Raw genomic sequence first — 27,776 nt, forward strand, 5'->3', positions numbered from 1 at the left:
GTTAAGGCCATCGTGGTCAGCCTTGGCACCATAGCTTCTGAAGCATAAATTAGACAAAGTCAACAGTTTATCTGGGTGATCGTTAAGAATTTAACAAACAAATAACAGCTAAGTGATATTCACAACAAATACCTCAACATGATAACAATCAGGCTAAACCACGCAGTGACTGCCTTCGTCATCACAAATTACTAACATGTTAATGCCTCTCCCTGGGCTGCCACCTTACCGTGGGGGTGGGGTTTGAGTGTCTCAGTCAGTGCGTTTTAACCCTTTTAAAACCCGAATATTCACAATAACCCGGTTCTGCAGGTCCATGTAAACACCGCCAAAAACCCGGATATGCTCATAACCGGGTTTTTAAAAACCCGGTTACTACACCTGGGGTAACCCTTTTCTAACCCGAATGTTTGGTCGTGTAAACGCATACCGGGATATCCCCATCAAAGCGTGTGTTCTGCACATGCTCTGTTCGCAAGGAATCTTGGTCTTTTGAGTAGCGAGACGTCTTGTACGCGCCAGAACACCGGAAGTAAACAACAAGTTGGGAGCAACATGGCGAGTCGCGGCACAGCACCACACTTTTGGAGTGATGAAGAAACTAAAGCACAAACAAACGCGGTCGCTATCTCTTCCGAACTGGGAAACATGTTGTTTGCTGACCCAACCAAGATGGCGCCAAGGAAGGACGCCCTGGTGCTAACGTGCATCGTGTTTTGTTTGTTTTTGTCTGCAAATTGTGTGCCAGCGTGCTCTTACACCCGTGAAGAGCTTCTAAACGTCAGAAAATCCACGCCGACGGACCTACTTCCAGTTTTTTTAGTGGGTGTGGCGGATTTGGTCCACTTTTTAATTAAGAAAGTGAGACGCCGTAGGAGAGGGAAACGTGTGGGAGTGCTCGTGCGTCTACGAAGACGCGGCTCACGTACGCCCTTACCTGGGATTTTCCTCTCCAATGTCCGCTCACTTAGCAACAAGACGGATGAACTGGCGTTGCTGATGAGACGAAACAGAGACTTTTCTTCCTCTTCTGTCTTATGCTTCACGGAGACGTGGCTCAATGAGAAGATCCCGGATTTCGCGCTCCATTTGGAGGGATTCCAGTTCATCCGCGCCGACAGACAGCGGGTCTTATCCGGAGGAAAGACAAAAGGTGGAGGTGTCTGCTTCGACATCAACAATGCCTGGTGTTCGGATGTGACTGTGCTCTCCCAGTACTGCTCTCCTGCCCTGGAATTCCTCTTCATGAACTGTAAGCCATTCTACTCCCCACGTGAGTTCGCTTCATTCATTCTGGCCGCTGTTTACATCCCGCCTGGCGCGGACGTGCACGAGGCTCAACGTGCGCTCGCGGAGCAGATCCTAAGTGTGGAACAGACCTTTCCTGACTCTCTAGTTATTATCCTCGGTGACTTTAACAAGGGAAATCTGAGCCAGGAATTGCCTAAGTACAGACAGTTTGTTAAATGCCCGACAAGAGAACAGAACACGCTGGACTACACTACAGTCAGTGGAGCTTATCGAGCCGTGCAGCGAGCTGCTCTCGGCTTCTCAGACCACGCCATAATTCACCTCATCCCCTCATATAGGCAGAGGCTGAAGCTCTCCAAACCTGCAGTGAGAACTTCTAAGAAGTGGACCTGCGAGGCTGTGGAGGAGCTTCACATGTGTCTGGACACAACAGACTGGAACGTGTTTGGATCTGCCACAGACAACTTGGATGACTATACAGACACTGTGACGTCATACATAAAATTCTGTGAGGACAGCATTATTCCAACAAAATCCAGGGTCACTTTTAACAGTGATAAGCCCTGGTTCACACCCAGACTGAGACAGCTGAGGAGGGAGAAAGAAGCAGCCCACAGAGCCAAGGACAGAGAGAGCTACAAGGGCGCTAAGTAAAGGTTCTCAAAAGAGTTGAAGAAGGCGAGATCCCGGTACAATATGTGTCTAAAGGAGCAGGTCTCTGACAATGACACCACCTCTGTCTGGAGAGGGCTCAGACAAATCACTAACTACAAGCCCAGAGCCCAACATGCTGCTGACGATCTACAACTGGCTGAACAACTTAACTCCTTTTATGCAAGGTTTGAAATGCAACACCCATCCCCCACACCCCCTACTGCACAGGTTTCTTCAGCCACTCTGGTGTCACATGCCTCCCCCACCACCTCCACCACTGTGAATAGTGTAGTCCCCGCTGACCACCCCTCCCCCTCCACTGCCTTCTCAGTGACAGAAGAGGATGTGCTCAGGGTTTTCCGTAAGCAAAACCCACGGAAATCCCCGGGCCCGGACGGTGTCTCCCCCGCTACCCTGAGACACTGCGCAGAGGTATTGTGTCCAATCTTCACGGACATCTTTAACATCTCCTTGGAGTCCTGCCATGTTCCAGCCTGCTTTAAGCTGTCCACCATTGTCCCTGTCACTAAGAAACCCCGTATCACTGGACTGAATGATTACAGGCCTGTGGCGCTGAAGTCTGTAGTCATGAAGTAATTTGAGCGCCTGGTCCTCCCTCATCTCAAGTCCTTCGCCTCCCCCCTCCTGGACCCTCTGCAGTTCGCATACAGAGCCAACAGGTCTGTAGACGACAGCATGACCCTGGCCCTCCACTTCATCTTGCAGCACCCGGACTCCCCGGGAACCTACGCTAGGATCCTGTTTGTGGACTTCAGCTCTGCGTTCAACACCATCCTCCCTGCTCTGCTCCAGGACAAGCTCTCCATGCTCAACGTACCCAGTTCCACCTGCGGGTGGATCACTGACTTCCTGACGGACCGTAGGCAGTGCGTGCGGCTGGGGAAGAATGTCTCCACCACTAAGACATTTAGCACAGGATCTCCACAGGGCGGTGTACTTTCTCCTCTGCTCTTCTCCCTGTACACAAACTGCTGCACCTCGAGCCTTGACTCCGTTAAGCTGATCAAGTTTGCGGACGACACCACCCTCATCGGGCTCATCTCTGACGGTGATGAGTCCGCCTACAGGAGGGAGGTGGAACGGCTGGTGTACTGGTGCAGCAGCAACAACCTGGAGCTCAATGCTCAGAAGACAGTGGAGATGATTGTGGACTTCAGGAAAGTCACCGCCCCATCTCTCCCCCTCGTCCTGACGGACCCCCCGTCACCACTGTGGACTCCTTCCGCTTCCTCGGAACCACCATCACACATGACCTTAGGTGGGAGCCATCCATCAGCTCCCTGCTCAAAAAGGCCCAGCAGAGGATGTACTTTCTGCGGCAGTTGAAAAAGGCCAAGCTGCCGGCCCAGATGATGGTGCAGTTTTACACGGCCATTATTGAGTCCATCCTCACCTCCTCCATCGCTGTGTGGTACGCTGGAGCCACAGTGAGGGACAAAAATAGACTGCAGCGCATTGTGCGCTCTGCTGAGAAGGTGATTGGCTGCAGCCTTCCATCTCTCCAGGACCTGTACGTCTCGAGGACTCGGGGGCGTGCAGGTATGATAGCAGCTGACCCTTCTCACCCGGGTCACAGACTTTTTAAGCCGCTTCCCTCGGGCAGGAGGTTACGGTCCATCCGGACCAGAACCTCCCGCCATGAGAACAGCTTCTTTCCATCTGCCGTTAGACTTGTGAACAGCTTATAAACACACAACCATGCTGGTCTTCTGTACTTGACATAACGTCACGTTATCGGCCATGTTACCATTACCTGCCATTTTGTATAGCTGAAAGATTTATTCTAATTTTTTTTATTATATTTTATTCTATTTTATTCTATTTTTAATCTTATTATTCATGTTATATGTAGCACATTAGTACCGAAGCAAGTTCCTAGTTTGTAAATTGTTTGTTCACTGACAATGGCAATGAACCTGATTCTGATTCTGATTCTGATTCTGATTCTGATTCACGGATACCGGAACAAGAATAACCGGAAATGACGCATATTGCGTCTGGATGTAGTCCATACGTCCTGACGCTACCCCAACGTCCGCATTTAACCTGGGTTATGCAAGTTAGGGGTAACTCTTTCTATTTATGCTTGTAAACGGGTTATTCTGATCAACTCAGAAACCCGAATACCGACCTTAACCCGATCATAACCCGGATATTGGCTGCATGTAAACATAGTCAGTGATCCTAGGAGCTAAGTACTCTGAGGCTTTCTGCCTCTGCTAGGGTCAACCTTGGCAAACAGGTCCTAGGTGAGGGATCAGAATAAGAGCATCCCGAAGACCTCTTATGATGAATTATATAAATGGAAACCGTGTTCCCTCGCCCAGACGTGGGTCATCGGGGCCCCCCTCTGGAGCCAGGCCTGGAGGTGGGGCACGTTGGCGAGCGCCTGGTGGCCAGGCCTTCACCCATGGAGACCGGCCGGGCAAAGCCCGAAGAGGAAAGGTGGGTCCCCCTTCTCAGGGGTCACCACTGGTGGGAGGGGCCAAAAGGGTCGTGTGCAGTGTGTGACGGGTGGTAGTCGAGGGCGGGGACCTTGGTGTTCTTATCCTCAGCTACAGAAGCTGGCTCTTGGCACATGGAATGTCACCTCTCTGGTGGAGAAGGAGCCTGAGTTGGTGTGAGAGGTTGAGAAGTTCCGGCTAGATATAGTCGGACTCACCTCAACGCATGGCTCTGGCTCTGGAACCAGTTTCCTTGAGGGGGGTTGGACTTTCTACCACTCTGGAGTTGCTCCCACTGAGAGGCGCCGAGCAGGGGTGGGCATACTAGTTGCCCCCATCTTGGTGCCTGTAGGTTGGGGTTTACCCCGGTGAATGAGAGGGTAGCCTCCCTCCGCCTACGTGTGGGGGGACGGGTTCTGACTGTGGTCTGTGCTTATGCACCAAACTACAGTTCAGACTACCCACCCTTTTTGGAGACCTTGGAGGGGGTGCTGGAGGGTGCTCCTTCCGGTGACTCCCTCGTTCTGCTGGGGGACTTTAACGCTCACGTGGGAAACGACAGTGAGACCTGGAGAGGTGTGGTTGGGAGGAACGCCCCCCCTGATCTGAATTTGCGTGGTGTTTTGTTTTTGGACTTTTGTGCCAGTCATGGATTGTCCATAATGAACACCATGTTCAGACATAAAGGTGTCCATATGTGCTTTTGGCACCAGGATTTGTGGAAGTTCTTGGAGATCCGGTCTGCAAGCGAAGCCGTCTCGCAGAGCGAGTGAGTGGTCTTCTGAGGTATCTGAAGGTCATAGAGCCCCCTCAGAAAATGCACACTGGGTCGAAAAGATACTTCCCATGTGGCTTCTGGCGGACGGTTTCACATCTGATGAGTTGGTGGTGGGTTGAGCAAATAATAATTGACTGAATCATAAAAGAATGGTTCTTTAAGGCGCTAACATTATTCCACTGAAAAATCTGGTTTGATTCCCTATAGGATGGTTATTTAGTATGAGCTGTGAGCTTGTCAGGAACTCGGCGCTCTGGCGGAACTGGGGGAAATAGTAAGTATGTTACTTGTAAGAAATGATTGTTTATAACTTTGGCCAACCAGATATCACAGATGTGCAAAGGCGCTTACCAAAACCCTCAGACATCATACATTCCTCGGGCACTCTGAAAAGGCTGATTCCACTTAAGGTTAGATTATGGAACATTTTAATAAAAAGCTATATTTAAAAACACAATAATATCTCCACGGGGTGTTCAGAGGTGTACAGAATGAATGTACAGTCTCTCCTTTTAAAGCTATATTTAAAAACTTTAATATGTGAATGTAACTGATAATAAATCATTATTAAGTCATCAAGTTGACTCATTTGGGGTTTTAAAATCTCAAAAATGTCATGAAATAAACATTTAGTTTGGTTCACTAATTACTGTGAAGATGTGAAGGCATTATTAAGTCACTTTAGATAAAAGAGAATATGAGTGTAAACAACCTGTAGATTGAAAGAAATCATTTTACGAAACAAAATGAGAATAACTTCATTAAGAGTAAAGTCTCGTCTCCTGCGGGACCTTGTAGCAGGCAGCTCCTTGTAAACACTGGAGATTATTTAGGCTAAGTATCCAGATGGTACGGCTAGAGAATTTAAGTATGGAATGGTTTTGGTTCAGAGAAGAACACAATAAGAAGAAGAAGAAGAAAATATAATTTCTATAGCACCCCTCAAGATAAAAGTCACGAGGCCTCGTCTCGTCTCGTCTTCCTCCGCTTATCCGGGTCCGGGTCGCGGGGGCAGCATCCCAATTAGGGAGCTCCAGGCCGTCCTCTCCCCGGCCACCTCCACCAGCTCCTCCGGCAGGACCCCAAGGCGTTCCCGGACCAGATTGGAGATGTAACCTCTCCAACGTGTCCTGGGTCGACCCGGGGGCCTTCTGCCGGCAGGACATGCCCGAAACACCTCCCCGGGGAGGCGTCCAGGAGGCATCCTGACCAGATGCCCAAACCACCTCAACTGGCTCCTTTCGATCCGGAGGAGCAGCGGTTCTACTCCGAGTCCCTCCCGAATGTCCAAGCTCCTCACCCTATCTCTAAGGCTGAGCCCGGCCACCCTACGGAGGAAACTCATTTCGGCCGCTTGTATCCGCGATCTCGTTCTTTCGGTCATTACCCAAAGCTCATGACCATAGGTGAGGATTGGGACGTAGATCGACCGGTAAATCGAGAGCCTGGCTTTCTGGCTCAGCTCCCTCTTCCCCACGACAGATCGGCTCAGCGTCCGCATCACTGCAGACGCCGAACCAATCCGCCTGTCGATCTCCCGATCCCTCCTACCCTCACTCGTGAACAAGACCCCGAGATACTTAAACTCCTCCACTTGAGGTAGTACCTCTCCCCCGACCCGGAGGTGGCAAGCCACCCTTTTCCGGTCGAGAACCATGGTCTCAGATTTGGAGGTGCTGATCCTCATCCCAGCCGCTTCACATTCGGCCGCGAACCTACCCAGCAAGAGCTGAAGGTCAGAGCTGGATGAAGCTAGGAGGACCACATCATCCGCAAAAAGCAGAGACGAGATTCTGCTGCTACCAAACTCGACACACTCCACACCACGGCTGCGTCTAGAAATTCTGTCCATAAAAGTGATGAACAGAACCGGTGACAAAGGGCAGCCCTGGCGGAGTCCAACCCTCACTGGGAACAGGTCCGACTTACTACCGGCTATGCGGACCAAACTCACGCTCCTCTGGTAAAGGGACTGAATGGCCCTTAACAGAAAGCCACCCACCCCATACTCCTGGAGCGTCCCCCACAGGGTGCCCCTGGGGACACGGTCATAAGCCTTCTCCAAATCCACAAAGCACATGTGGATTGGTTGGGCAAACTCCCATGCCCCCTCCATCACCCTTGCAAGGGTATAGAGCTGGTCCACAGTTCCACGGCCAGGACGAAAACCACATTGCTCCTCCTCTATCTGAGATTCAACTATCGATCTGAACCTCCTCTCCAGTACCTTGGAGTAGACCTTTCCAGGGGGGCTGAGGAGTGTGATCCCCCTATAGTTGGAACACACCCTCAGGTCACCCTTCTTAAAGATGGGGACCACCACCCCGGTCTGCCACTCCCTAGGAACTGTCCCCGATGACCACGCAACGTTGTAGAGACGTGTCAACCATGACAGCCCTACAACATCCATAGCCTTGAGATACCCAGGACGAACCTCATCCGCCCCCGGGGCTCCGCCGCTGTGTAGTTGTTTGACTACCTCAGCAACTTCTGCCCCCGAGATCGGACAGTCCATCTCCAGGCCTCCCAGCTCTGGTTCCTCCTCGGAATGCGCATTGGTGGGATTGAGGAGCTCCTCAAAGTATTCCTTCCACCGTCCGACTATAGCCTCAGTTGACGTCAGCAGCTCCCCATCCCCACTGTAAACAGTGTGAGCGAGTTGCTGCCTTCCTCTCCTGAGGCGCCGGACAGTTTGCCAGAACCTCTTTGGAGCCGATCGATAGTCTTTCTCCATGGCCTCACCAAACTCCTCCCACGCCCGAGATTTTGCCTCGGCAACTGCCACTGCTACACCCCGCTTGGCTATCCGGTACCTGTCTGCTGCCTCCGGAGACCCACAGACCAGCCACGCCCTGTAGGCCTCCTTCTTCAGCCTGACGGCTCCCCGAACCTCTGGTGTCCACCAGCGGGTACGGGGGTTGCCACCACGACTGGCACCGGCCACCTTACGACCACAGCTAGCAACAGCCGCCTCGACAATCGCAGAGTGGAACAAGGCCCACTCGGACTCAATGTCCCCCACTGCTCTCGGGACGTGGTCAAAGCTCTGCCGGAGGTGGGAGTTGAAGACCGTCTTGACAGGTTCTTCTGCCAGGCGTTCCCAGCAGACCCTCACTATGCGTTTGGGTCTGCCAGGTCTACGAGGCATGTTCCCTTGCCATCTGATCCAACTCACCACCAGGTGGTGATCAGTTGACAGCTCCGCCCCTCTCTTCACTCGGGTGTCCAAAACATACGGCCGCAGGTCAGATGATACGACTACAAAATCTATCATCGACCTGTGACCTAGGCTGCCCTGGTACCAAGTGTACCGGTGGGCATCCTTATGTGCGAACATGGTGTTCGTTATGGCCAAACTGCGGCTTGCACAGAAGTCCAATAACAAAACACCGCTCGAGTTCAGATTAGGTGGGCCGTTCCTCCCAATCACACCCCTCCAGGTCAAGCTGTCATTGCCCACGTGAGCAATGAAGTCCCCCAGCAGGACAATGGAGTCCCCTGATGGAGCACTATCTAGCACTCGTCCCAGGGACTCCAAAAAGGGTGGGTACTCTGAACTAATATTTGGCCCATAAGCACAAACAACAGTCAGGACCCGTTCCCCGACCCGAAGGCGCAAGGAAGCTACCCTCTTGTCCTCCGGGGTAAACCCCAACACACAGGCAGAGAGTCTCGGGGCTAACAAAAAGCCAACCCCAGCCCTCCGCCTCTCACCCGGAGCAACTCCAGCAAAGTAGAGTGTCCAACCCCTCTCCAGGTCTCGGGTTCCAGAGCCAATGCAATGTGTCGAGGTGAGTCCGACTATATCTAGCCGGTACCGCTCAACCTCTGCCACAAGCTCCGGCTCCTTCCCCGCCAGCGAGGTGACGTTCCATGTCCCAAAAACTAGTTTTCTTGTCCGGGGATTGGACGGCCAAGGCTCCCGCCTTGGTCTGCCACCCGATTCGCATTGCACCGGACCCTTCATGTTCCTCCTGCGGGTGGTGGGTCCACAGTCACGAGGCGCTTCACAAAAACAAAAATTGTAAAAATATAAAAAAGCATTTAGAAAATGATTAAAAATATATTAAAATGAGCAAAAATAGTCAACTGTGATTAAAAATGTAAAGAGAGAGAGTGAACAGGAAAGAGGGAAATCAGTGGATCCTGAGGAAGGTGGAATAGGTGGGGAGAGCAGAATAAAGAGAGAGAGGTGAAGAAGGTCATACAAAAGCCAGCTTGAACAAGTGAGTCTTCAGCTGCTTTTTAAAGGAGACCACTGAGTCCACTGGTCTCAGGCTCAGGGGGAGAGAGGTCCAGAGTCTGGGGGCCACAGTAGCAGATGATCTGTCACCTTTGACCTTTAGCCTGGTGCTGCACAACCAGTAGGCTTTGATCACTGGACCTCAGGGACCTGCTGGGGGTGTAGGGACTGAGAAGATCACCAATGTAAGATGGTGCTTGTCCGTGTAAGGCCCTATAGACCAGAACCAGGATCTTGAAATGAACCCTGAAGTTGACTGGCAGCCAGTGAAGCTGGAGGAGAAGTGGGGTCATGTGGGTGTGTTTGGAGGACTTGGTCAGAAGCCGAGCACAGGAGTTCTGAACCACCTGTAGACGGTTCAGGGAGGTTCTGCTCAGACACGTGAAAAGAGAGTTACAGTAGTCTAAGCGTGAGGAGATGAAGGTGTGGAGAACTGTCTCAAGTTCAGAGCGGGACAGAATGGGACTCAGCTTAGCAACGTTCCTGAGATGGAAGAAGGAAGAGCCAACAAGAGAAATGACATGAGAATCCAGGGTGAGAGCTGGGTCAAAGGTCATGCCAAGATTCCTGACAGAGGGTTTGGTGTGGGAAGCAAGCTGACCAAGAGAGTCTCTGACTTTGGGAACCAGCTTGTCTGGGGCACAGATGAGGATCTCAGTCTTATCATCATTCAGCTGAAGAAAGCTCCCACCATCCAGGTTTTGATAGAGTCTAAGCAGGTGTGTAACAGCTGCAGCTTAGACATCTCATGGGGCTTAAAGGAGATGTACAGTTGGATGTCATCTGCATAAAGATGGTAGGAGATTCCTTTGAAGGAGCTCAGGATGTGCTGAAGAGGAAGCAGATAGAGGAGGAAGAGCAGAGGCCCCAGCACAGAACCTTGTGGGACACCATGGGTAAGAGAGGTGGTGGAGGACCTAAACTTGGAGACGGCCACAGAAAAGGAGCGCTCAGAGAGATAAGAGGAGAATATTCCTAGTAGAAGAAGCTGCTGGACACTAGACAATCTGTTGACCTCTGGAAATGCTGAGGCAGCTTTATGGCCTTCTCCAACTTCACATCTCCTATGGACACCTCCCATTAACACCTCCAATGGACACCTCCCATGGACACCTCCTATGGACACCTCCCATAAACACCTTCTATGGACACCTCGCATGGACACCTCCTATGGACACCTCCCATAAACACCTCCTATGGACACCTCCTATGGACACCTCCCATAAACACCTTCTATGGACACCTCCTATGGACACCTCCCATAAACACCTCCTGTGGACGCCTCGCATGGACACCTCCTATGGACCCCTCCCATAAACACCTCCTATGGAAACCTCCTATGGACACCTCCCATAAACACCTCCTACGGACACCTCCTATGGACACCTCCCATAAACACCTTCTATGGACACCTCGCATGGACTCCTCCTATGGACACCTCCCATAAACACCTCCTATGGACACCTCCTATGGACACCTCCCATAAACACCTTCTATGGACACCTCGCATGGACACCTCCTATGGACACCTCCCATAAACACCTCCTATGGACCCCTCCCATAAACACCTCCTATGGACACCTCCCATAAACACCTCCTATGGAAACCTCCTATGGACACCTCCCATAAACACCTTCTATGGACACCTCCTATGGACACCTCCCATAAACACCTCCTATGGACACCTCCCATAAACACCTCCTATGGACACCTCCCATAAACACCTCCTGTGGACACCTCGCATAGTCCCCTCCCATTTCTTCTTAAGAAACAGGAAACTGAAATCGGCCAAAAGGCGATGTACAGGAACTGGAAATCCTTTTTGTTTGTGTCTGATTGCAGAGTTTGGGCGAGGTGTGATTGGTCTTCTGCATGCGTCAGAAACATCTCTTCTGTGGTTTTTCAGCTGCTGCAGAAAAGAGGTGCTATAGGGAGCCCTTCTGCATTGCACCCACTAACACCAGTCAAGGGTTCAAGGACCCTTACCCCCACCCCAAATCAGCCTCTTGGCAGTGAACAAGGTCAGCGGGCCAAGACCAATCATGCCTTCCAGTCCCAGAGATGGGGCCCAGACATCCAAGTGAACCAGAGAGGCACTGGCCAGAGCTGTGGTCAGCCAAGTGGTGAGACAAACAGGGAGGATGGCTGAATGTGAGCTGACCCCGTCTTTCACTCAGAGGAAGAGGGAAGCAGCAAAAGGTGAGTGAGGAGGAGAGACTCAGATGGAGCAAAATGGTCCTAAAAGGCCCTTCAAGCTCAGAGAAATGAAAGAAAACACCCAGATTCAGGACAGAAATAATCCTGGATAAAAACAAATCAACACTTTGCTGATTTGGTGGTAAATAAATAAATAAATTCTGAAGCATGGAGGCGGTGTGGGCACGAAGAAGTCATTCTCTGAATTTTGTTCCGTAGATGGGGAGAAGTATTGATCTGCCTCAGCTGGCCGTGTAGTGTGTGTGTGTGTGTGTGTGTGTGTGGGGGGGGGGGGGGGGGGGTATAGAGGCTTTGTCTTTTAGGACTCAGTAGGGGTGGTGTTTGGTTGTTGCTATGGATACAGCCTCACCCCCACCCCAAGTATGCACAGTCTGAAAGGACACACACATGCATCACAAACACACACATGCATCACAAACACACACATGCATCACAAACGCACACATGCATCACAAACGCACACATGCATCACAAACGCACACATGCATCACAAACGCACACATGCATCACAAACACACACATGCATCACAAACGCACACATGCATCACAAACACACACATGCATCACAAACACACACATGCATCACAAACGCACACATGCATCACAAACACACACATGCATCACAAACACACACATGCATCACAAACACACACATGCATCACAAACACACACATGCATCACAAACACACACATGAATCACAAACACGCACACACACATGCATCACAAACACACACATGCATCACAAACACACACATGCATCACAAACACACACATGCATCACAAACACACACATGCATCACAAACACACACATGCATGACTATGCGCATCCACATCGTGTTTGTGGATGTAGAAGTGTGCACACACACACAAAGCACACATTCTCTTTAAAGTCTTTGGTCAAAAGATGTGGAGATTTTCTAATGAATATAAAGGTTTGTCTCACTCCCAGGATGACTGTACCCCAAGGCTACATGACACACACACACACACACACACACACACACACACACACACACACACACACACACCTATACAGGTAAGGGTGAACTGCAGGGACATTTTTCCCAAACAAGTTTTTTGATGAACTATAGGGACACCGATTTCTACTTACTGTACAGAGTTGGTAAGCATCTCAAAAAATCTATTTTAAGCCTTACAACACAAATCCCACTTCAAATTTTGTTTACACACAACACACACTTAATTATAAAAACCTGATGAAATGCTTCATTAAAGGGACATCGATAATGAGATGACTTAGCCCCGCCTATGACAAAAGTAGACATTTTAAGGTCCAACAAGAATTGTAAGGACAATACTTTAGAACCAAAAAAAAAATCATCCAAGTATGAAAAATACTGGAAATGACCTAAATGAAATGAAGTTGGTCAAAATACAAATCTGTATCAAGTGTGAATTTGAAATGAACCAACCTGAAACAAAGAGCTGCAGTACACCACACTGTGTCTCTGAGATGACCCCTTAACAAAACGTTACAAATATAACCTCAATGTTTTGCACTGCACACCTTTTGAGACAAACTGAGTGGACAAAAATCTAATTTTGACCCAAATTCCACCAGCTGACACTCACTGGCACATTAGAGCAGGGACGCTAAAACATGCTGGATAACAGAACAAGATTCCCCTGATGTTGAACTTTTCCTTTTGACTTTGCTACTTTGTCAGAGCAAAGCGAAGCCCTTATTACTGAAGGCAAAGCATGACCCTGCAGGTCCAGTACTTCCTCAATCCATGTTCATATTAAGGCACGACAATAACTAATCTTTTCCACTGAGGCAGGATCCCAAGGGCCCCCCAAACAAAGTTCCACAATGCATTGCTTGCAAGGTTGAGCTGTTTTATTAATGTCTATCATTTTACTCAAGTGAGCTATATTTTTTTACAAAAAGGAGGGTTCAACATGAAATTCTTTGACTGTTAAACGTAAAATCACAGCTTAAAACAAAGTAAAAATGGCAAGCACATTATACTCTCACTTCCTTATAGCTTTGGTGAACATTTAGCTAAACATCAACTAAATATTGTGTTTAACACTGCTTAACCCTCCCACTGTCCTAATGGGTGTGACCCTGCGAGGAAAGTTGACCATTGAGCAGGATTGATGGTTTATCCCTTGGGTCCATGTGGCAGAAGTGAGGAGTGAGCACCACCTCACCCCTGCCACGTGGACCCAAGGGATAAACCATCAATCCTGCTCAATGGTCAACTTTCCTCGCGGGGTCACCCATAAAGATAGTGGGAGGGTTATTGAACTACAACTGTCAACTTGAAAGCACAGCAAATATTCTTGTATGGAGCTTTAATTAACATTTTGCTCAACATCAACGATCGAGACATCTAGGATTTTTTTTTAGCTTTGCCTCTGTTTCGAACAAAGTCTCTTATGTTCTGTGGAGATCGGCCTTTAAGGACGAGATATTCAGCCTTTTTACACTGTTCTATTTCAATGAAGGATGCCAGCTTCCCAGTGTTGATGTGTTTGCTAAAGTACTTCATCACTGCAGCAACTTCTTTTGGAGACCAGGGACGCTTTTGAATCCTTCGAGGGCGCTTCTTTTGGGCTTCTTGATCAGGAAATGCTACAAAAAAAAAATAAAAATAAAAATTACTTTGGTAATTATATTCCCAAGAAAACATCCCTACAAAAAGCATACTGCTGTAACCTAGCTGCCAATCCAACTAGTGAGCAGCTGGTTTCTTTCTGATGTATTTGAATGCCTCCATAACCGCACTTCTGATCAACAGACTAATACATCACATTTCTCACAAATATGATAAACATAGGCCTACTGGACTTGTTTGGCAATATTTCTGGTGCAGATATTTGAATCAGCTCCTAAAACCCAAAGGACCACTCCTTACAGTGAATTTAAAATGACACATTTAAAAAAACACTTCAAAAATCTCAAATGTTTTCATTTATGAATCCTGTAACAAAATGCACAAAATGAGTTTAAATTGAATTCCACCTTAATGTCCTCATTTTCCTTTAATGTGTGAACTTCTTCCAATATGCTGTATTGAGCATTGATTTGCTGACTGAGCACTTTCACATTTCCCTGTTTGACAGAACATTCTTGTTATGGACGTTTAATTCCAACAATCTTTCCTGATTAAAGGTAAAACATAAAAAATAAACGTGACAGTGCCACTACCAGGTAGATTATTTATTCTAAACAAACACTGGATGATCAGATCAAATCTGCCTAGCCCAAAAGAAAACACTTAGCTTCCCAGTTGTCCTCTGTGTTAAAGGAGTTCAAGATTATAGCCAAGATGGGTTTTGTAAACTACAGAAACGAACCGGAGTGAAAGACAATATCTGAAAATGCAAGGAAGGATTTAAACAACTCTTAAACCCCATTCAGAACCCAGCCTCTTTGCAAAAAAACTTAATATCTTCACCAGGTAAAATGGCATAACACATCCAACAGTTTCAACTGCCTAGTTTCCACATCTTCACATCAAACTCTCACCAAATTGAGCAACTGATGACCTTTTTTCTGCTCCACACAAAGCCTCTGGTCCTGGTAGGCTCAAAAGAAAGACTCTGCAAGACTGTTCCCCCTCAACCAAGTGAACCTCAAACTATTTCAGGACTTTTCCTATAGTTTGGTAAAAGACAAAAATAACCTAACCCAATCTTTGGCTTAGGACCCTTACAAGTCAGTTAACATGTTTTAACATAAGTTGCTCATTAAAGCCATCATTCCCTTCCTGATCAGTATCCAGTATAATAATTTTGCACCCAAAAACCTTTCCATAAAATCAGGCAGGTAAAAACATGTGAAAAACTAATATCTGATTAAAGGTAAGCTGTGCTTTGCACCGTTAATTTCATAATACTGGCCCAGTTAAATGCATTTCCAAATGTCTGGTTTGCTAGGCCAGTTAATGCTGGGGCAGTTCTAAGTTGAGACATTTGGTTCATAAATACAATAATCTAATGTATGCATGTTTTTATTGTTCCAACATTAATTAGTCTGGTAGATATAGTATTGGAGTGGTACCTTGAGATGTTCCTTCTCCAGGAGAGTCAACATCTATAAACAGAATTCAGAAATGTTAAACCCAAAAAGTGTAGCACTGGTCTGATTCAGTGCAGTTTTAATAACGTGTTGAAAGGCAGTCATGCCATCTGAAGTGTCTGAAGGTTTCTTAGAGGTTAGTGTAGTCCCATGTTTTAAATTACATGAAAGATGCATTGTAAAACTACAAAATATTATTTTTTTCCTCCAACACAATGGCTGTTGATAAATAAGAAAAATCAATATTTAAGTTAGAAGCGTTAGTAACCCATGATACTTAAAATTAGGTATCCTTTTGTTCAAGACTAGAAAATATTAAAAAAAAAAAAAACATTAGAAATTTGCATTTTTTACAGTCCACCACCAGTATTTAATGTGTTTATAAATATTTCTGTAGTGGTGCACAGGGCAGTAAGTCTGTGGGGGAATCCAAAACAGGCAGGGCAACAACAGTGGCACACAGACGGTGCAGGGATGCAACAGAAGCGGATGTGTAATCAGCACTCCAACTCTGATATATGCAGGAGGCGGAGGAGAGAAGCTGAGCTGCAATAGGTGCTGGTGACTGGTGTGCGATGGCTGAGAGAAAGAAGCATGCGAGTAAATAAAGTGGTTATTCTGGGCTTACTGTGTGTGGTGCCATTATGTGGTCATGACCCTGGAGTAGCTGGTAATACTAAAATATAATTACCAGTTAAACTTCACAGCTCATAAATTTTTTAAAAATACACTTATGATAAATCAGTTAATGTGCAAACTGGTAAATGGTCTTACCCTTAGATGTACCTGAAATATCATCAACAGGCTCTCTGGCTCTCTTGCTTTCTGTGGAATAAATGGTGATGAAAGGTGTTAAATAGGCACGTAGCACCTTTTAAGAGAGAGATCACAAGGTGCCTAAACATGGTGCCACTAAAGCCAGCTTGAACAAGTGAGTTTTCAGCTGCTTTTTAAAGGAGACCACTGAGTCCACTGATCTCAGGCTCAGTACACGTGTAATCATTAGTGTGGCAGTTTAGTGCAATTTTAGGGCATACTTTAAATGTAATACTTCAGCCCAAAACCATAATTCCATCTCCATCTTCACGTTAAAATTCTGCTCCACATTTATGTAGAACCGGCTGTGGCTGATGGCCAAGCTGGAAAACGTGACATCAGCAATTTACTACGTGGCTGCACCGCACTGGTCTCCAGATTAGGCAGCCACACCTCCATCTGGCTCAGCCACTCACCTGCTGATTTGACACATTAGCGCTCTGAGCCACTTGCCTCCTTGGAAAAAAAAGCCCTCCTCTCCTTTTCATCTAATGATTGTGGTTAACAGGAAATCCTCCAGAATGCTGCAGAATCTGTGTCTGCTTTTCTCCTCAGCGGTAAGTCTTGTGAGTGTGTGTGTGCACGCATGCGCTTGTTAATGACTTGTTTTTAGACTGAGAAACTCCGACAGCACACGCGGGGGGTTGAGGGCAGGTGCAGTCTCACTGCCTCAATGCTGCCTTCTCGGTCTGCCAGCCGGACTTTCCTCTTTCAGAAGTGTTTTCCTAACAGGAAGTGTGGATGAAATACATCTTCACCCATGCACTGACCCTCACTTTAAATCACCATGTGGAAAGACGCATCTAATGGTTGTGGAAAATACATAAGGGCTGTTTGGGAAGGGTCAAAACATTGACATGCAAAAAACGACTAAAAATGGGTTAAGAACTGTCCATCGCATTATTATAAATTGGTCTGATGAGTCCAGAAGGACCCTGTTCCAGTGTGATGGTGCTTCAGGGTTAAGAAGAGGAGCAGATGAAATGATGCACCCATCATGCCTAGTGCTTACTGTACAGGCCTGTGGGGGCAGTGCCATTTCTGGGGTTGCTGCAGTTGGTCAGGTCTAGGTTCAGCAACAGGATGTGCTCAAAAAATGAGGTCAGCTGACTACCTTACTATACTCCCAGGTTATTCCAACTACCCTAACGGCACGGGCATATTCAAAGATGACAATGCCAGGATTCATCAGGCTCAAGTAGTGAAAGAGTGGTTCAGGGAGCATGAGACATCATTTTAACTCATAGATTGGCTACCAGAGTCCAGACCTTAACCCCACTGAGAATCTTTGGTGTGTGCTGGAGAAAGCTATTGGGCCATTCCCATCTGTACCGGGTCGGCCCGGGCCGGGTAGCCCCAGTCCGCCCCAGCCTGGCCCGGTTGATTCCACACATCCTTGTCTTAAGCCCATGTGGGCTGATTCTACCCACCAATCAGAGGCTTGCTCTAATGGAAGGTGTGAATTTGCTGTCAGCAGTGGGTGTGTTGGCCCTGGTCGGCCTGAAGCAGACCCCCTCGAGAAGAGGGCTGAGAATGAGCCTTGGTTGGCCCGGAAAAATACCAGGCCACCCAGATATGTAAACAACCTACGCTACCCGGCCCGACCCGGTACAGATGGGAATGGCCCATATGTGAAGCAGTCAGACTCTACCATCATCAATGCAAGATCTTGGTGAAAATTAATGCTACCCTGAATGGAGATAAATCTCGTGGCATTGCAGACGCTCATTTAAAAAAATATTTAGAGTCAATTGTTTAAAGTACTTGGTGATGAGCTTTCTTCAGCCGATTCATCATATAAATATGACATTATCAAGTACAAAAACACCAAGTCAGTTTGAAATAAACATGCTGATGGATATCCATACCATCTCTGGTGCCTGGAGGTTCACTGGGTTCTTCATTTGTGCTGCATTCTGTCAATTCCTCGGTCTCACTTTCTTCACCTCCATCAGAGTCTGTCAGGTCAAGCTCATCTGTCATTTTAATTAAAAGTAAATTTAACATTTGAAAACACAAGGAATGTGATTTTCACATGTAAAGACGTAAATAATACCTTCAATTTCTATCTCCTCCAGTGTTTTGCCTTGAAGATCAGAAAGTGCCCCTTTGTCCAATGCAATAAGTAATTTTGATATTTTTGCAAGTTGGGTTGTGGCCTCTGGCAGCCTATAATATTCTCTATGAACACGAATATCATGTCCCAGAAAGTCAGCAACTTGGTCCAGTTCATGGTTTTTGAGATTCAAAACCTGTGATAATGTTGCAACATGCTTGCGTAGTTGTGTTGATCGAAGCAGGTCAGGTCTTTGAGCACCACACTGATTTGAATAAAGCCTCAGACAGTCCTGTGCGCGAAACGGAGTGAGACAGTGGGGTCGAGCAAAGAGAAAAGGGTTTTTCTGTGGCACTCCACACTCTTGTCTTCTGCTGATGAGAATGTTGATGGCTTCCACCATGTCTGGCGACAATAGTACAGCAACCTTTCGCCCCCTCTTACCTTTAATTTCAACACGGCTGAAATGGGCACAGAGTTTTTGTTCAAATTGTGAAAGACCAAGTGCAACATCTTTATGTAAAGGAGATGTGTCCCTCATAGCAAAGGCAGACAGGTGCATTTTAGAAACCTCTCCCCCTCGTCTTCGGTTGAACAAAATTATTTTTGACAGTGTAGTTTTACAAAGTTCTCCATAGGCTTGTGGTGATGGATCGCATTTCAAGGTCTCTGATGCTGAATTTCCAACCTTTTCAAGATGTTGGTGAAGACGTTTAACATCCTCAGTGAACGGGAGAGTGGATGGTTTGTTGAAGTGCTTGTCATCTAAGGTGGTTAAAGCTGTGTGAGACACTAGTTCAGACCACTTAGTTGAGTACAGTTTTTTGAAAGCTTGGGTTGACTTTTTTAGCTCACAGTCTCCTGTCATCAAAGCTTTACAGTTTATAATGTCACAAATCTTGTGCAACGAATGCCCTAACTTCAGAGCAAGGCTTGGCGTTTGGAATGAATGCTTTTCTTCATCAAACCCTGAGACTTTCTTAACAGCTTGGACAAGTGTATGGAAATTTGAAGGCCTGACTGCTTCTTCAAGATTGTATACTGAATAATCTTTGCGCAGGATTAGAAGGAGTCTTCCAACTTCACGTATCTTCTGACGAATATATTCGTGCTTGGTGGGATCTTGGCCATGTTTATTAAAAAATGACTGTGCAAGCTGAAGTATGTTAAAATCACTTCGTACAGCAGTAGCCACTTCATCATCTCTCATCACAGATAAGAGCTTCCAAACACTTTGGGATATTTGTTGACACAAGGATGAGTCCACCATTGAGGCCAAAGTCAAGACCCTTCCACTCTCTTGTTCATCTTGCAGTGGTTTTGCTTTACATTTATGAGCATGTCGCCAGAAGTGCTTGCGAAGATAAAGCCCTTGGCAATAAGTGCAGTGCACATACTGGTTCAAGTCATATATCTTCTTTGGTTTGCGTTTGATTTTTAGCAGTCCACTGCCACTTTTGTAAACCTCAGAGTTGTGTTTACAGTTTCCCTTGTTCCTTAAACGATCCAACTTTAGTTTACGCATTTTCGAATTTATTGGTAGAGCCAAAACTTCAGCAACTTCTGCATGTGTCTTCTCATGAACTTGGAAGTGTCGAGCAAGTTTAGATTGTGGCTTGTCACAAACAAAGCAATAATTTTTCTTCTCAGTAGAAGATACACTAGACGACTGGATGTTCTCCGCATCCTCAGTTCTTGCAGTAGTCTTTAAAGACATTTCTTCTTCTTGAACTTCAAACTGTTCACGTTGTGGTAGCTTCTTATCTGAGAGTTTGTCTGAATCACTTGAAGAGCTTACAGAATCAGGGACATATTCTTCCTCTGACACTTCATCACTTGGGTCACTTTCTTCAGAAACCTTAAAATAAAAGGTTTAAATCCAACATTGTCCTTGAAAAGTAGAGAAACATTTAAAAAATAAATCAAATATTTACCAATGAAGAATCCCTCATGGTGTTGTTGAAACATTTCTCGTGCCAGATAGAGGAACATACTAAGAAATATAGAAAAAGGGGGAAGTCTTATGAAAATTATTTTTAAATCCATCAATCATTTCCACACAATTAAAGGATACTCAACAGTGCAAAACTAAAATTTTTCTTGGCAAAACTCCTGCCAAATTGTTTAAAATAATTGTTGGCTTACATCTACATTCATTGTCAGGTCATATCTGACGTTTAAGACAAAAGACAAGTTATAACTAATTTTAAGGTAATCTATCTATATCTACATATACTGTATCTATATATATAAAATCCCAGGATATCTGTATCGTTACCTCTAAAACTTATGAATCACAGAAGCGCAAATCTACAGACAGAAAAATACAGATAGACAAGTGATGAAATCAGCATTTATATAAAGTTACGTTTAACTTAAAGGTTTTCTAATACAATACAAAGAAAATATTTTATTTAACTCAATAATTTATCGATAAACTAGTGTTGCACCAATCAGCTGTTAATCATTATCAACCAATGTCCATTAAAAAAATGATTGTCAAAATCTAATCAAAGCCTTTTAGTGTCCATAACAGCCTATCACTTGTCACTCATACTTTGAAGCCTGCATAGACCATGTCCAGCATCGCAAACATTTACCCTTACTTTTTGAATTTTTTCTCTCTCGAAAAAGTATGTAAAAAAAAATCTGTCTCAAGTCAATTTTATTGTTCCTTTTTTGCCACATAATGTAGCCAGTAGCACTCACAATAGCGACATAGAAACCACTGTGGCCATTTCATGTGATTGACATCCTTATCTGTATCTGTGACCTGAACCTTTTGAAATCAGCAGCTTAAAACCAGATCAAAGTATTCCCATTATCAACTAGAACAAAAACTGAAATTATTAATGGGGGATGGGGGGTGGGGGGTGCAAACTAAACAAACCTCTGCATTTCACACCATCCCATTTTCTTGCTGAATATGGTCCTAAGCAATGGACACATTTTTCCATGCTGGTCATTGAGGATGGGCACAGAACATGTTTGCAGCTCTATATATATAAAAGAAAAAAAAAGTAAAACTTTCAAACAAATTAGAACAATGTGAACAAAAACAAACATTAGAATAGAAACCCATTAATGTTAAAGGTAGTTTAGATTATTGGTTCCTCAACTTTTAAAATCAAAACAAATCCTACAAAATGCATTGATTACAAAAGAAGAGGTCTACCCACCTGGATGTCTTGTGTTGACAAGGGAGATGCTACTGTCACAGCTTCGGCTACGTCGGTGTGACTTAAAACCTTGTGGACATGAAACAATAAGCACATTAAGATATATTCAGAAATTTTCTAGTTACAAACTAAAACATGTACAAACAGTAATGTTAAGTCCTGCCACTGAGGCAATTGGTTAGCCTGAGAATGACAGCAAAGTTACTTCTGAAGTACAAAACTTCTAAATTTTTATCTGAAAGGATCACACATTACAGGACTGTCTACATCCTCAACATCTAGCATCCAATCCAAAATTGTAAGAAATATGTAGAAAGATTACAAAAGATAGAGATCTACCCACCTGGATGTCTTGTTTTGACGCCAGTGGTTCATCGGCTTTCGCGGCATCGGTGAGACTTGTAACCTTGAGGACATGAAACAAAGAGAACATTAAAATCCATTCACACATGGATCAGCCATCACAGAGACTAGGACTTAACCCCACTGGGAAACTATTGGATGTGCTGGAGAAGACTGCGCAGCAGTCAGACTACCATCATCAATGCAAGATCTTGGAGAAACAATGCAAGACTGGATGAAAATAAATCTTGTGACATTGCAGAAGCTTATCAAAACAATGCCACAGCAAATGTGAGCTTTAATCAAATTTGGTAGCGACTTTTGGTTTTGGCCAGGCAGTGTATGTTAGAACATTAAGAGGCATGAACAATAAATATTTTAAGCCATTTATTTTCTAAATTTACTATTGCAGCTTTAAAACCCAACAAGACATTTTGAAATCTGGGGATTGTAAAGTTTAGATGTGTGAATACATCCATCAGTATTTTGCCAGTTCAAAAACACACAGTCCCCTTAATGGTCTTCTCTGATAGGATTAAACATTACAGGGACAGTGTCGACTGCCCCAACATATAAATCCAAATAAAAAATTGTAAGAAACATGTAGAAAGATTAATAGGGCTGCAGCTATTGAATATTTTTGTAATCGAGTACTCTATCGAATCTTTTATCGATTAATCGAGTACTCTAATAAATTACTCTACTGCGTTTTTAAACCATTATATCAAATAGCATTTTATAAAATATGAAATATATCTTGAAATGAGAAAGCACTTGCCAGTTATTCTTCAAGTTTTATTCAAAATTTGTTTTCAAAACTTCAGCACTTCAACTTTACTTCACAGTAAACAAATGTGACTGGCTGCGGCCCAAACAGCACCAGAACCTCTCACGGCGCATGCGCAAACATGGCTCGCCAGCTATTTCCCTATTAACACACGTCTGTTTTAATTTCTACACTTTTCTTGTCTCACACTAACAAGGATTGTCGAAAGCATGTTTGCCGTGGTTATGTCAAATTATACTGACCACAAAACATTTATTTACTTTCTTTCGTTTTCCTCATAAATACCTGTGTCCTCCTGCAGCAATCCTGAGGGACAACAGACATCAATAACACAGTAAAAAGTCTAACGTGTTGTAAAAACTGCTATTTTTAGCTAATTTTAAGTCCGACGTGTTGCTACCAGACGTACGGTGTGAGCTGAAACTGAGTACTACAAATGAAAAAGTCCCACAGTGTCTGCAGAATATATAGAAAAACAGGCCAAAATGCATTATCTTGTAGAGGCTCCGAGTCCACTTGCAGAAGTGACATTTAAAGGTGCTGCAGCATGAAGGATGTGGTGTTGTGGTAGGCTAAATCCATTTTACAGTATTTACACTGGACTACGTTTTCCGCCTTACGACGTGAAAAATGGTCCCACACCTTTGACATTTTGTGTCTTTTTCGCACTCCACCGGGGTCCACATTGTCCACCATGGCATAAAAGAATGTTAAGTTGCGTTCGCTACTCGCGTGTGCATTCAGTGCAGTGTGTATGTGAGTCACTTATTTCGGTCCGGGTTAAACATGGCCACGGGTGATTGCAAAGTCATTAATTAATTAAACATGAATTAAATGAAGCTTCGAGGCAGATAACTTGACTCGAGGATTTTTTGTACTTGAATTATTCGAGGTACTCGAGGAATCATTTCAGCCCTAATTACAAAGGCAGAAAACTACTTACCTGGGTGTCTTGTTTTGATGACAGAGTTGCCAGAGGTTCATCTGCATTTGTTGCATCGTAGAGACTTGTAACCTTGTGCAAATGAAACAAAAAGTGCATTAAAATCTATTCGGAACTTATCTGGTTACAAACTAACACCGGCACATACAGTTATATGTGAGTGCTGCCACTGACACAAAAGGTTAGCCTGAAAACAGTAAAGTAACTTCATAGGTACCAAACTAGTTCACACCAAGAGACCTTTTACACACAGTCCTCATTAATACCCAACAAGACATTTTGAATTGTGAGGACTGTGTAAAAACTGGATGCGAGAACACATGCTCTCCCCATTTTGTTAGTTATACACACAGTCCTCAGAATGTTCTCATCTGAAAAGATCACACATTACAGGGACTGTGTCGACTGCCCCAACGTATAAATCCAAATAAAAATTTTTAAGAAACATGTAGAAAGATTACAAAGGCAGAAAACTACTTACCTGGGTGTCTTGTTTTGATGACAGAGTTGCCAGAGGTTCATCTGCATTTGCTGCATCGTAGAGACTTGTAACCTTGTGCAAATGAAACAAAAAGTGCATTAAAATCTATTCGGAACTTATCTGGTTACAAACTAACACAGGCACATACAGTTATATGTGAGTGCTGCCACTGACACAAAAGGTTAGCCTGAAAACAGTAAAGTAACTTCATAGGTACCAAACTAGTTCACACCAAGAGACCTTTTACACACAGTCCTCATTAATACCCAACAAGACATTTTGAATTGTGAGGACCGTGTAAAAACTGGATGCGAGAACACATGCTTTCCCCATTTTGTTAGTTATACACACAGTCCTCAGAATGTTGTCATCTGAAAGGATCACACATTACAGGGACTGTGTCGACTGCCCCAACGTATAAATCCAAATAAAAAATTTTAAGAAACACGTAGAAAGATTACAAAGGCAGAAAACTACTTACCTGGGTGTCTTGTTTTGAGGACAGAGTTGCCAGAGGTTCATCTGCATTTGCTGCATCGTAGAGACTTGTAACCTTGTGCAAATGAAACAAAAAGTGCATTAAAATCTATTCGGAACTTATCTGGTTACAAACTAACACCGGCACATACAGTTATATGTGAGTGCTGCCACTGACACAAAAGGTTAGCCTGAAAACAGTAAAGTAACTTCATAGGTACCAAACTAGTTCACACCAAGAGACCTTTTACACACAGTCCTCATTAATACCCAACAAGACATTTTGAATTGTGAGGACTGTGTAAAAACTGGATGCGAGAACACATGCTCTCCCCATTTTGTTAGTTATACACACAGTCCTCAGAATGTTGTCATCTGAAAGGATCACACATTACAGGGACTGTGTCGACTGCCAACATCCAACATCCGATCCAAAATTGTAAGAAACATGTACAAAGATTACAATAGGCAGAGATCTAACCACCTGGATGTCTTGTTTTGATGCCAGTGGTTCATCGGCTTTCGCTGCATCGGTGAGACTTGTAACCTTGAGGACATTAAACAAAGATAACATTAAAATACAGGATAATTGTCACAGCAAAATTCTCTTAGCGGAGCAAACTTACATATTAATAAAGTACTATAAAAAATATACTCAAAAAAAATGACTTCTTTCTCTACCTATTATTTCAAAGTTGTACAATATTCATGGTAAAAGTCCTAATTCGACATGCACCTTTAATCTCCAGGGCCAGTCAGAATTTCCGTAATCATAGGTTATCTCCTCCCCTGGTTTAATGTCCTTTATGGCAAATAAGCAGAGATGCGGTTGTCCATTTACAGTTATCGTCTTCATTTTGCTGTTTGGGCTCACATGATCATCATTAACTAGTCTTCCTAATGAATCATCCTCCCTTGAGGCATCAACACTGAAATCACAAAACAAGTGACAGGACAAAAAGAAAAAAAATTATATAACTATTTAAAAAAAGTTTTACTTTTGAATGCTTTAATTTACATACCACATAAGTTTTCCATTATGACGAAACTCAAACATGAAGACCTTCATTGCATCATGATAAATCCTTAACCTGTCTTCATATTCCAGTTTGTTTATGACTTCGCCTCGATATTCTACAAGAAATGATCCTTTCTCAAAGTGGCATGTACTGAACACTCCTCGCCCTGAGAAACACCACATTATTTCATTATCAACCCAAAATGATAATCAAATGTAGACCAAACATCTAGCTTGATGACTGACCTTTGAAAGAGTTGATGAATTTCACATCAAATCCATCCTTGTCCTTACCCAAAGCCAAAAACTGCACTGCCTCATCTTTTGGCTTCATTTTCACTCTTTTTGGTCGCTTTGCCATCATGCATCTAAAAAGACAAAAAATTGTGGGTTTTCACAGGAAATCTAAAACTTATACAGGTACTTGATTAATAATCTTCACCAATTTAAGCTAGGTGTGCCCAACTCTAATCCTTGAGGGCCACTATCCTGCATCTTTAACTTGTTTCTCTGCCCAAACACATCTGATTCAATGACTGAATCACCTGTGCAGCAGGTAATCAAGATCAGCAAAAGCCTGCTAATCACATGCAGATCAAAATCAGGTGTTAAAGAATAACCTCAGAAAATCTGCGGGACGGTGGCTGTCCAGGACTAAAATTAATCACTAATTTAAGCATCCTACCAACTTTTCTAATAAATTAAAGATCATTTTATTAATCATTGCATGTTTCCATACACAAAATAAATGACTTAGGTCCTTGTAGTTAATTGATAAAACAACATCCATGATTATTAACTGTTTAAATCATTAAATCTTATACTATTGTCAGTGTCAGTCAGGGCAGCATGAGACACGCATCTGACCCTCTTCACACACCACCTCCAATATCTCAGGCTGAAACAGACAGGCTCAAGTCAGCCCCTGGGACAGCCAAGGGAGGCAGTTTCGCCTGCAGTTCCAGTGTGTCAAGTGCACCGATAGGAACAATTAGCGTGACTGTCCTCCTCTCTCACTGACTACGGTGAGTTAGGGGACGTGACGAGACAGGCCCGGCAAATATTGACTCTTCAAAGAAACCATTTATCAACCTCACCTGTTGACTTCATAAGCTGAACATGTCGCATGCCACACACTTTTGAACGTTTAATTAGCTCATTTTAACTGAGAAAATAAGTTCGACAACCAAGCTGTTTAGCTCATTACCTTGTTAACTGTAAGCTACAGCACAGCTGTTCACAAAGCTAGCTTCAACACAACAACTATACTGAATTAGCAAGTTACAGCTTTAGACAAACAGACCAAAAAACTTAACAAACATTTCTTAATAACAGATAGCGACGAGAGGGTTTTACCTGCATGCATCACTCGCTTGCTAAAAGTCCCCCAGTCCTAATTTGGAAGCTTTCGGAGAAGATGAAGAGAAGCAACGTTCATTGGCTGGAATGAGTCATGTGGAAAGGATCAAAGGTCAACCTGCCGATCTTTTTCCTAGAAAAGCTGATTTTCTTTTATTGATAATTAAAAGGATTTGACATAAGAATTTGTTGAGAATTGGTGCAAAATTAAGTAGTGTACCCCCCCTTCCCCCCAAAAAATAAATAAAAATGGAGAGGATATATGTTAAAAAAAAACTTTTCACCCACAGGGGTGGTCTCATCCTTCCAAGCTCAGGCCCTATACCAGAGGCCTGGCAGCTTGAGGGTTCTGTGCAGTATTTAGCTGTTCTTAGAAGTGCACTTTTCTGGACTGAGATGTCAGATGTTTTTTTTCTGGAATCTGCTTCAGCCACCCCTGCGACCCTGCATAGATAAGCAGGTTCAAATAAAGGATGGATCTGCTTTAGCCACTCCTCCACTTTGGGAGGTAACTTCTCCAAGTGTCCTGATGACCACGGGCACCACCAACATATATGGAGTATATATATATATATATGCTCAACAAATGAAGGGAACACAAAAGATAAGACATCCTACATCTGAATGAATGAAATTTTCTTATTAAATAATTCTTCC

At 44.6% G+C, this 27,776-nt stretch overlaps 1 protein-coding gene across 9 annotated transcripts; it reads right to left on the minus strand.

The window, feature by feature from the left end:
* Positions 1–13,832: 13,832 nt before the first annotated feature.
* On the minus strand, positions 13,833–27,206 carry LOC129153268 (uncharacterized). Of its 9 annotated transcripts, none has more exons than XM_070555194.1 (17): positions 27,117–27,206; positions 26,007–26,128; positions 25,765–25,927; positions 25,479–25,671; positions 25,227–25,289; positions 24,747–24,818; positions 24,266–24,337; positions 23,785–23,856; positions 22,056–22,118; positions 21,713–21,781; positions 21,424–21,529; positions 20,468–20,526; positions 18,534–20,391; positions 18,346–18,453; positions 16,436–16,486; positions 15,644–15,676; positions 13,833–14,212 (listed from the first exon to the last, which is right to left on the minus strand). In XM_070555194.1, the coding sequence occupies exons 2-17, from the start codon at positions 26,122–26,124 to the stop codon at positions 13,971–13,973; spliced, it is 3,342 nt and encodes a 1,113-aa protein (XP_070411295.1). In that variant the 5' UTR covers positions 26,125–26,128; positions 27,117–27,206; the 3' UTR covers positions 13,833–13,970. The 9 variants fall into 9 exon arrangements, 7 of the variants coding, with proteins under 7 accessions (XP_070411295.1, XP_070411296.1, XP_054588603.2 ...); XM_070555195.1 differs by lacking the exon at positions 27,117–27,206 and having other exon boundaries at positions 25,479–25,544; positions 25,617–25,671; positions 26,007–26,355; XR_008559453.2 differs by lacking the exon at positions 27,117–27,206 and adding an exon at positions 16,290–16,337 and having other exon boundaries at positions 14,035–14,212; positions 16,448–16,486; positions 26,007–26,355.
* Between the last annotated feature and the right edge of the window lie 570 nt (positions 27,207–27,776).

This window comes from Nothobranchius furzeri, chromosome 9 (genome assembly GCF_043380555.1).
Source record: "Nothobranchius furzeri strain GRZ-AD chromosome 9, NfurGRZ-RIMD1, whole genome shotgun sequence".
Lineage (NCBI taxonomy): Eukaryota > Metazoa > Chordata > Actinopteri > Cyprinodontiformes > Nothobranchiidae > Nothobranchius > Nothobranchius furzeri.